Source organism: Priapulus caudatus, unplaced genomic scaffold, assembly GCF_000485595.1.
Source record: "Priapulus caudatus unplaced genomic scaffold, Priapulus_caudatus-5.0.1 Scaffold262, whole genome shotgun sequence".
Lineage (NCBI taxonomy): Eukaryota > Metazoa > Priapulida > Priapulimorpha > Priapulimorphida > Priapulidae > Priapulus > Priapulus caudatus.
The window spans coordinates 280166-291235 of NW_014577323.1; the positions used below are offsets into that span (position 1 = coordinate 280166).

Here is an 11070-nt window from a genome sequence, read left to right on the forward strand (position 1 = left end):
CTCTCTCTCTCTCTCTCTCTCTGTGTGTGTGTGTGTGTGTGTGTGTGTGTGTGCGTGCGTGCGTGCGTGCGTGCGTGCGTGCGTGCGTGCGTGCGTGCGTGCGTGCGTGTGTGTGTGTCCCTCTCTTTCTTTTTCTCTTTATTTCTCTGGTGAATAAACATGGAATTCATCTGAAAATCTGCGCGCTTAGACACTCCCACATAATCATGTAGGCCGACACATACCCGAATCTACGATATTCACGTAAATTTGTCGCAATTTACTATAACTGAGTAACGGTTCCTAACGTGCGAAAAGAAAAACTGACATAATGATATGATGTAATGAAATTTAAGGGCGACTGACGCAAACGTCGCGAGAATGCATAAATCAACGTTTAGCCGGTATAATGTCGCGAAGCGATCGCGAACGCGAGTGTAATAGAACATTCACGACGTATAAACGTTCTAATTTGCAACCGTAATCGCTTTTAAATTGCCCAACGACGATGTTGCGTGTGACTCGCTATACGTGATCAACTGACTTCATCATCTACTGCTAAACACACGCGATATCGCCCGCCGGCAACAGCGCTAGCATCGCATCGCCTGATCGTGCGTGCACCTTTAACTCCGCGGGGCTGCGTGAGCGCAGGTGCGTCGGTGAATTACCTAGTCAATGTGATTAAGGCGCAGCAGCCAATCGGCGGCCGCATACCTGCGCAGCGGACGCGCGCCGGCAATTGGCCAATTGATGGTGCACCTGATAACGTGCAATCGCTCGTAATTGCGCCGCGATGCACAAAGCGCCGCTTGCCGCTGTTGTTGCACCCCGGCGATGCATTTTTCCGGCGCTTGATCGCCGCATTACCTGAGCGATGCGGTCACGCGATTCGCTCGTCATTACACGGGTGGGCGCGCGCGTGCCGGGGAGGGGGGGGGCGGCTTATCTGCCGCAGGTAAGTGACGGCGCGTGCGGAGAAACGATGTTATACGATGTTATACGCGAGCGAAATCTGTGCGTGCGTGCGTGCGTGCGTGCGTGAGTGCGTGCTGCGTGCGTGCGTGCGTGCGTGCGTGCGTGCGTGCGTGCGTGCCTGTGTGCGTGCGTGTGCGCATGTAGGCGGAAGCGTATCTGCGTTGTGCGTGGTGAAGGGGAGGGGGAGTCTTTGACAGAAAGGCATGTTAAGTGCCTCTAAACGCTCAATATCGACGAAATCGTTCTATCTGTAATATAAGTGAATAACGGGGAGAGTTTAGCATAGCGACCGTCCGCGCAAGAGCGACTTAAAATTCCGACCACGTTTGCTTGTTTAATGCATTTCGGTCCATTACAAGAGACAAGCATCACGTATACTTTAATTAGGCGAGCAACTTGGGAAGCATGCAGCAGGAAGTCGCATGCCGAGGCCTCATGAAAATATTCATGGATCTTGCACTAACATTTGCTCGTTATTCGGGTACAAACTGCCTGAACTTTTATCGGCAGAAGCAAGTGAAAATTTAATTAAATACGACTTTTATGAGGGACGACGGTTCTGTGAAACGCTAGAGTAAATGAAATGCTATGCCAATAAAGTTGTTATGTGTGTGTTGTATTTATCGTATTTGCATATTCTCGCATTAATAAGATGGAGTGAACGTGGCGGGCAAACTTGATTACGCACCGGCGCTGATTCTTTGCGCACACACGCGCGCAGGCGCCTGTACGCAGCCATGCACACGCGCGCACACACAGAGCCATACACATATCACCACGGCAATTACCTATCGGCTGCTATATGCCGTAGCCGGCAAGGAGGCAGCAGCAAATTACATTTATTCGCCTCTATTCGTTTCTCTGACTGCTTAACATATCAAATGTATGTTGAGTTTTCGCTGTGAGTGGTGGTGGTGGTCTGTGTGTGAATGCGTGCATGTGTGTGTATGTGTGTGTGTGCGCGCGCGTGTGTGTGTGTATGCATGATATTACGCGAACTGGTGTGTAATTACATCTGTGTCACAATTTACCGGAATCGTTTTTTGTGAAAAACATATCATCGCAGCAGCGCGCAGACGAGACGAGACGCGATGCGTATGTAAAACGACTTTATGACGTGCGTCTCTTAATAGCGCCATCGTGCGGCGAGCGAGCGAACGAACGCCCTGCGAGCTAATGACTCGTGATTTCAGAAGTTATTTAAATAGGAGGCGCGTTTCTAGAAAAGATGACAATCCTGAATAGCGGCTAGACGCTGCCGCCAATAACGCACGAATATAGTGTAATTGAAAATATCATTGGCAGGCAGCCATTCTAAAACGCTGCGGCGCGGAGAAGTGAAACCCGGGCCCCGAAGCTAGCTAGCGACTGCTTTAAGGTCCGTCATGAAGACAAGCTGTTTGGCATTCTATCTGTGGCATTTCTAATTATATTGACTCGGAGGCTTTTAGCAGCTGGTGTCCTAAATATACGAGCCGTGCTGAAAAGAGTCTGCCCACAATGCGACAATGATCATGATGATGATATCGTCGTCGTCGTCGTCATCGTCGTCGTCGCCGCCGCCACTATAGACGAGTGGAATTTTCCCCTTTCCTCAGCGACCGATAGCGAACACGCATGCATGGCTTTCTTGTTGTTGGTTGACCACTACTGCCACTGTGCATCGCAGTCTCTCTCACTCTCGCCATCCTTCCCCATTGACACGCGTTTGCTTAATGACGTTGATGTGTCTGTCCCTCTCCATCTCCACCGTCTCCTAGTTAGCAACACCGCCTCCCTATCTTCATCTCACCCTCTCTCTGTCAATCTTCCTTTCTCGCCTCCTCCCTCCCTCCCTTCCTCTATCGATTCCACCCACCCTCCTTCCATTGCTCCTACCCTTCCCTTCATTCCTGCCACCCCCATTCTCCCTTACATTCCTCCCACCCTCCATCTCTCCGTCCCTCTCCACCCCCTCTCTTCACATGTGTCGCCTTCATAATGTCACTGCTGGGCGCTAGAGGGCACTGCTTCGCGGGAAGAAGGCCGCGTGCCGTGCTGCTTGCGACATATCTCTGATAGTCGCTTCTTTAATTGAATCGTGCGATGTTGGTGCAGGGTGTATCAATAAGTGGAGAAGCCTCTACACGCCCGTGCTACTGTGACTCCTCCATCGCTGCTACTGCTGCTACTGCTGCCTACTCCTCCGTCGCTGCCACCGATACTGCTGCTGCTGCTGCTACTGCTGCTGCTAATGCTGCTGCTGCTGCTGATGCTGGTGAGATGAGCGGCATTATGGATGCGGTGTTGCAGCGCGGCAGTCGTGTGTGTGTGCGTGCCGCCTCGGCCTGCCTGCGTGTCACCGGGCACGGCTACTAATTACTTGGATGCACTTAGCCGCCGGCCAGCCCACGAGACGCTGGGACGTCGTCGTCACCGGGCGAGAGCAGCGCTGTTTGCCTCAGTCACGCAGTCGCCCCGAGAAACGCCAGCCGATCAGCTGCTGCGGCCCGCACCGCGAGAGAGCGCGAGAGCGAGAGAGCGACAGAGCGGGAAAGAGAGGGCGGCGGGACAGTGCACGCACGCTGGCATCGATGTGAGGCGTAGAAAGAGAGGGGGACAGGAAAAGAACAGGAGGAGAAGGAGAAGGAGGAGGCCACCGGTGTGTACGGTGGGGGAGAGAAGCGCGACATTCCCCGAGCAATAGAATAAGTGGCTGTGATAATTTACTGTGGCATTATTGATGAACGACAGTAAAAACACGACGTGTAATTCAAGCAATAAGAAACAACTTAGCGGACCAAGTTTGTCGATAGACGAATGAAATATTTTTTCTGTGATAGCGCATTTACTGTAGAAAAACCGAGAGCGAGCGAGAAAGAGAGTATTCCCTTATTGTCATCCCGTGCGTGGAAGATTCCTTTTATTTACAACCTATAGCAATATATGGACAGGCGTGGCATCGTCAGGAGGCACACATAGCCCGCGATCAGCGGAAGTAAATATTGATATTTTTGTCTGGGCATCTTGCGAGATTCGTGGCGACGCAGCTGTGAAACCACGTGTTTACTACGAGGGAAGCATGCGTGCGGCGTGAGACTGACTGTGAAATTTCTCCCCGCCCCCTCGTGTCTACTACCGACCCGAGACTCTCTACTACAAGGGGCTCCGTGCGACGGTGATATTTTTCTCGCCAAGCGAGAGAAAAAAACAACTGTAAATCTGTCGAACGTCGTCGTGTGCACTTAGTTAGATCGATCGACGTGGAATGATGATGCCGAACATGATGCTAAACGATCTGATGTGGAGATCGGTAATGTGGTACTACTATCACCGCATGACAGGTTAGTTTGCCGTTCGGCCGCGAGAGGCCGCCGCTATACAGGGACAGCCGCCACTGCGCTGCGAAATCAGGGTTGCTCAGCGGAGATGTGATGGGCCGTAATTGTCTGAATCGCTCTTGTTTTCCGGGTCAAAAACACACCGAATCAGCTTAAAATTACTGGCGAGCGTATGAAATATTCACGCGCGTAACTTTCAGTGTGAACATAAGTGGCACAGACGGGAAAAACCTCGAAATATCATAAAAGGCTTATTAAGACTTTTTTTGCACGGGAATAAATATGATGAAATCCAGCTTAAAGGTTAAACAATCTGTTGGCATTGCGATCAAAATAAAACGTTAACGAACTTAGCACATCAAGACCGTTTATACTGATGTTCGTAAGGCTGCACAGCTTTTATCTGGTGCAAAATGAATTAAATAAAATACCATTATAATGATGCCAACCTTACAGTTATTCAATTAGTTTTAGGTCAGGCTGTGTATTGGCTTAGTTTATTTAATTATTGCTTAGGTTATGCATGCAGATAGATGGGGGCGAGTTGCCATCTGCTTGTCTTACTTCTCTTTCCCTGTCTAATTATATTCAAACTGTTTGTGGTATGCAGTGCTTGAGATCATTATGTAATTATCTCAGATTCATTATTTAGTATTAATGTGTGAAGGGCAGAGGTTTTTTTGTGGCAGTTCTATTGTATTTCTATTGCGTGGATTTAATTATTCTCTCTTTATTATTGTGTATTGTCAACGTTACAAGTGAATTATGTTGCAGATTTTAACATCCGATTATTTTTACATCAATATAAAAGCTTCAACATAGGGTTTCTAGTTGTCTACATGCATGAGTGGCTCTAATATATTTAACATAACGTGCATATCGCACGCACGCATAGAGAGAGACACACGCATACATGCACGCACGCACGTACGCCCCCCCCCCTCTCCGCACGCACGCACGCACACAACCGACGGAAGAAGACTACGTGATGGCAATCAATGACTGTCTATTGTCAACGTCTCTCTGTCATCCCCTCTCATTATTGTCTTGACGACATGTGACCCTCATCACTGTGGGGTCGATCATCTACCCACTATTATTTTCCTCTCTGTTCACCTCCATCTGACCGTCCTGCCCGTCACTTCTTCTTGCAGATGGCATTCCGAAGGTTGACGAGTACATGCTGTCGTGTCCCTACTGCGACAAGAACTTCCCGCACGTGTACGCGCTGCGCGAACACATGCACGCCGCCCACACGAGCCACGAGGGCACCGCCGCCGCCGCCGCCGCCGCCGCAGCCGCTGCCGCCGCCGCCGGCTTCGTCTGCCACAAGTGCGACACGACCTTCCTGTCGAAGTCTCAGCTGGACCAGCACCTGGCGCTGCACTCGCCGACGCAGCAGTCGTGCCGCGTGTGCCGCAAGACGTTCGCCAACGTCTACCGGCTGCAGCGGCACATGATCTCACACGATGACAACCAGGTAAGAACCGAGCGACGCCAGCGCTGAGAGACGCGTGAGGCGGAGAAGGTCGTGGGGTTTAAAGGCGCGTGTGTGGGTGGGTGGGGCTGTTGGGGTGTAAAGGGGGTAAAGGGGCGCTGGGGGTGCGTGGTGTGTAGAGGGGGTAGAGGGGTGATAGAAGGTAGAGGGGCGATAGGGGGATAGAGGGGCGATAAGGGGTAGAGTGGTGTAGAGGGGGTAGACGGAGTGTGTTCGCCTGTGTTCGCACGGCGCGAGTGAGGACATCTCACGGTGCGATGAAAAGTGTCTTCTAGATGAAGGAGTACTTCGTGGCGGTCATAATCAGCTTAGCCGTAATAGCTTTACGGCTACTAATTCGATCATAACGCTAATTTCTTCGAAACGGCGACACGTGCTACGCTAACGCTTGGCACTTGTAAACTCTTTGCCAATTTAGTGCGCGGTGTATGCTCAAGACTCGTGTTAATGATGAGATACTCTTCGGTAATCGTGCCGTCGATCAGTCGCGACCTTGCGTGATAGCGAAAGTCGAATGCTCCCCATAGTCATCGCACCATCTTCTCTCGATAGTGCTTAATCGAAGACTTATAACTGTCACTCACGGATGAGCCCAGACACCGTGATTCTACATTCTGTTGCTGAAAAATCCCACTGCAGGACTAAAATCGTAGTTTAACAGAACCTTGGAGGGTCCCCCGTAGTTCTAAACCTGTCTAGGTTGGATCGTTTAAACGAACGCTTACAACGGCCAGTCACGAAGGAGCCCAGGCACTGTGCTTCTGTTGCCGAAACCCCGATTTCAGATATCAAATCATAGTTTAACGGAACCTTTGGTGGTTCCATGTAGTCGTGTTTGCATCTAGATGGAATCGTTTAATCGAAAGCAGTAAGGAATCTAGTCTGCACGGCGTCTAACCTAGCAATTCGCGTCGCGCCGCACAAAATCGCGACCGCGGGTAGAAAGTCGTAGTTTAACGGCGTCAGTACTTGCAGGTGCTACGCAAGTTCAAGTGTCCTGAGTGCGGCAAGGCGTTCAAGTTCAAGCACCACCTGAAGGAGCACATCCGCATCCACACGGGCGAGAAGCCGTTCGAGTGCCCCAACTGCCACAAGCACTTCTCGCACTCCGGCTCCTACAGCTCGCACATGACCAGCAAGAAGTGCCTCGTCGTAAACATGAAGACGCGCGGCGGGGGAGGCGGTGGCGGCGGTGGCGGCGGTGGCGCGGCGGGGGTAGGCAGCGCGGGGAAGACGCGCGGACGGAAGCCGTGCGACGGCGTTGCCGCGGCGATGGTCGCGCCCGCCGCGCTCATCCCGCCCATGCAGCGCGCGCAGGGGGCGCTGCAGGCGGTAGGGCCGGCGTCGGCGTACGCGCCCAACCCGTACCTGTTTGCTCAGCAGTTTGTGTCACCGCTGTACGCAGCCGGCGGCCTCCCCGCGGGTCTCGCCACCTCCCTTGCCGCGCCCGTCCTCTCCCTCCCCACCGCCGCCGACCCCAATGTGACCCGCCGCGGCGGAGCGTCACCGATGTTCCCAGCCACCGACGCCGTCACGTCGAGTTCTGAGCGGCCGGCGGGCGATGCACCAGCGGCGGCGAGGGAGCTGGGCGAGGAGACGCCCGCTGGCGAGCTGAAACTGAAAGAGGAGCAGAGCGACGACACGGCGGTGACGGAGGCGGTGACGGCGGCTCTGCCGGTTGTCAAGATGGAGGAGGGCGAGGGGCCCGGCGGTCAGCAGCCGGCGGGCGATCTCACGGCGGTCAAGAAGATCCTGGAGGTGGTCAACGCGACGGTCAGCAAGCAGAAGGAGCAGGAGAGCGAGCTGCTCATGCGGCTCAAGAGCGGAATCAGTCCCGAGGTGCAGCTTGACCGGCGGCCCGCCGAGCAGAACGGCGACGTCGACGACGACGACCGCCAGGAGGCGCCCGCGACCGCGGAGGAAGGCGGCGGCGGGGTGCAGGGCGGCAGCTGCTACAGGTGCTACTTCTGCGGCGAGGTGTTCTCGAACCGCATCGACCAGCACCAGCACGAGCGCTACCTCTGCCGGCTCAACAAGGACGTGCAGCTCGCGACGATCCACTCGTCGCACCACCACGTCGTCGCCGCGGCGACCGCCTCGCAGCGCTACCGCCGCCCGATCCTCTCCGAGTCGGACGGCAACGCGGACAGCGCGACGACGGAGAGCGAGGACGGCGGCTCGGTGGGCGACGTCGCGGACGACGCGAGCGGCGGCGGGGGCGCCGACGACACGAGGAACCGCATGCGCTCGTTCATCAACGAGGAGCAGCTGAAGGTGCTGCGCGCCTACTACGAGGTCAACCCGCGGCCGCGCAAGTTCGAGCTGATCCGCGTCGGCCAGGAGATCGGCTTTCCGAAGCGCGTCGTGCAGGTCTGGTTCCAGAACATGCGCGCGCGCGACCGCAAGAAGGGCCGAGCGATCCCGTCGTCGGGCGTCGCCGCGCTGCAGCAGCAGCAGACGAAGCAGGCCATTGCTGCGGCGCCGCGTCCCTCGTCGCCGTTCCCGCCGGCGATCGCGCCCTACAGTGGCGCCCTCGTACCCTGCTCCGAATCATTCCAGCCGCTCTACTACAGCGCGTCGGTCGGCGCATCGCCACAGTTCGCCCACCAGGGCGGCGTCGCCGTTGCTCCGAAGACGTCGCCGGCGCCACCGTCGTACGCGTCACCGTTCACGCACTCGCTCACGAAGGCCTTCAGCTACCTCTACACGCCGCCGCAGGACACGCCGCTCGACCTCTCGCTGAAGCCGCGGCCGGCGCACGCGGGCCCACGAGGGGGCGCCGCCGCCGACGCGTGCTCGCCGCACGACGAGCCGAACGCCGAGCTGCTCTCCGTGCTCAACCTGAGCCGGCGCTCGGACCGCGACGCGGTCGCCATGGCGACGCCGACGAGCCGCAGCATCGAGAACTCGATCCTCTACCAGTACATGCACCGCGAGGGCATGATCCGCGCGCCGGCGTTCGGCATCGGCGGAGAGGGGGCGCCGCCGTACGTGGTGACGTCGCCGCGCAGCTCGCCTCACTCGCAGGCGTGCACGCCACCGCCGCCGCTGCCGGCGTCGTCCGTGTCGCCGTCGTCGTGCTCGGACGAGTGCATCGACGAGAACGCGAACCCTGACCTTGACAAGGACGCGGACAGCATGGACGAGGACGGGTCGCTCGGCAAGCGCATGCGCAAGAAGACGTGGCGCCAGGTACAGGTACACAACGTCACCCTGCATGCTCTAACCACTCTCTGGTATTACTATGTTATTGCTTCGGCACTCAGCTAGCTTGCTGTGTAAACGTTTAGGTCTCATTCACTAGTTAACCTGTGAGTGTCAAAGTATTGCCCTCTCCTGATGTCACCTGCATGCTTAAACACTCTATTGTATTACTACGTTATCGCATCAGCACTCGTCGTCAGCACGCTCCTCATATGCTCTCCCTGCTCCTCCCCCATACACTAACTCTCTCCTCATCTGCTCTCCTCATCTGCTCTCCCCCTCCTCCCCCCATACACGAATTCTCTCCTCATCTGCTCCCCCTCCTCCCCCATACACGAACTCTTTCTTCATCTGCTGTCTCTCCTCCCCCATACACTAACTCTCTCCTCATCTATTCTACCCCTCCTCCCCCACACACGAACTTTCTCCTCATCTGCTCCCCCTCCTCCCCCAATACACTAACTCTCTCCTCATTTGCTCCCCCTGCTCCCCCATACACTAACTCTCTCCTCATCTGCCGTCTCTCTTCCCCCAATACACTAACTCTCTCCTCATCTATTCTCCCCCTGCTCCTCCCATACACTAACTTTCTCCTCGATGACACTGTCTTCCCCCCTCCCACCTACCCCAATGACCGATCTCGCTCTTCGCCTACCCATCGCTGAATTGTGTGTTTCTTCTGGCACCCGCAGGTGGAGGCGGACGAGGTCGGCTCGCTGGAGGGGGAGGACATGGAGAGCCTGAGCAAGCGGCGCAAGTCGTGGAAGCAGCACAAGATCGAGGCGGAGAGCGGCGACGGCATGCTGTACGGCTGCGACCAGTGCCACAAGGTGTTCAACAAGCAGAGCAGCCTCGCGCGCCACAAGTACGAGCACTCCGGTGAGTGGCGCCCCCTGCCGGCCGCGTGCTGCGAGCGCGGGAGGCTCGGCGATCAAGCCTTCATGCTGTGCTAACCCCTCGATGCTGCCTTAACTAGATTCATACTTCTTAACTCTTTAATACCGTCTTAACCACTTACACTATCCTAACTTCTTTCTTCTAACTTCTAACTGGTATAACGTCTCGCGTAAACTCTCACGCTGTCTTAACCCCTTGTGCTGTCTTAATTCTATACATTGTAAGGTTTGGAACCCCTTACGCTGTCCTAACTCCTTAAATTGTATTAACCCCATATAGCCCAGTCTCAACATCTCATCCTGTCTTAAACCATTAGGCTGATCTTAATCTCTTACACTGTCTTAACCCCATATTACCCTGTCTTGACCTCTTACCCTGTCTTAACCTCATGGTTACAGTCTCTGCAAGGGTTTCTTACCCACACCGCTCGTTGGTAGTGCACACAGCTATATAATCTCTCAGGCACTACCTCATCATATTATTGGCGATGCTTTGAAGCTCGTGGCATCCATCTACTCCATCCACGTCTAGCCGACTGCTGACCACGACTGACGTTCTTGTGTTTCAAACAGGCGCACGTCCATACAAGTGCGACATCTGCGACAAGGCGTTCAAGCACAAGCACCACCTGACCGAGCACAAGCGACTGCACAGCGGCGAGAAGCCATTCCAGTGCAAGAAGTGCCTGAAACGCTTCAGCCATTCGGGATCCTACAGTCAGCACATGAACCACCGGTACGACATCCGCCAAGGGTCCTGTGGTCAATAGCGCCCCTGTATTATCACTCCGACCTCCCACACCACTTCCCTCTGTGCTAGTTGACCATCGGTATTCATTGATCTGCTACGGCGACTATTATGGACTATTGGACGTATGTCTATCGTCCAAAAATTTATGTGTGATTCCGAGAAGTGTGCTTGCTAAATTCTGATGGTTTGGGTGAATTTGCTGGAAATTTTTTTTTTCAAGGTAAACCTCTTTCAAAGATGTTTCCTTCGTGTAACCACCCTTGAGATGTCAATGCTGCCCCCTCGCCACCTCTAGCTCCAAATACTGTAGTTCTTCCTGTTTGCTTATAACCACTATAGTTTATCAACCCTGCATGCCGTAAATTCTTGAGAATATCCGGCATATATATATATATATATATATATATATATATATATATATATATATATATATATATACTATAT

The 11070-nt window shown here is 54.4% G+C and overlaps 1 protein-coding gene across 1 annotated transcript in view; it reads left to right on the top strand.

Moving 5' to 3' along the window:
- The first annotated feature begins 3540 nt into the window (after positions 1-3540).
- Positions 3541-11070, top strand: part of LOC106808235 (zinc finger E-box-binding homeobox 1-like) — an 8798-nt gene continuing 1268 nt past the window's right edge. Inside the window, exons 1-5 of the mRNA XM_014810863.1 lie at positions 3541-4280; positions 5432-5757; positions 6751-8973; positions 9672-9858; positions 10449-10611. Of these exons, the coding sequence (XP_014666349.1) occupies positions 4205-4280; positions 5432-5757; positions 6751-8973; positions 9672-9858; positions 10449-10611 (2975 nt within the window). The 5' untranslated portion in view covers positions 3541-4204. The remainder of the gene's footprint in view (positions 4281-5431; positions 5758-6750; positions 8974-9671; positions 9859-10448; positions 10612-11070) is intronic.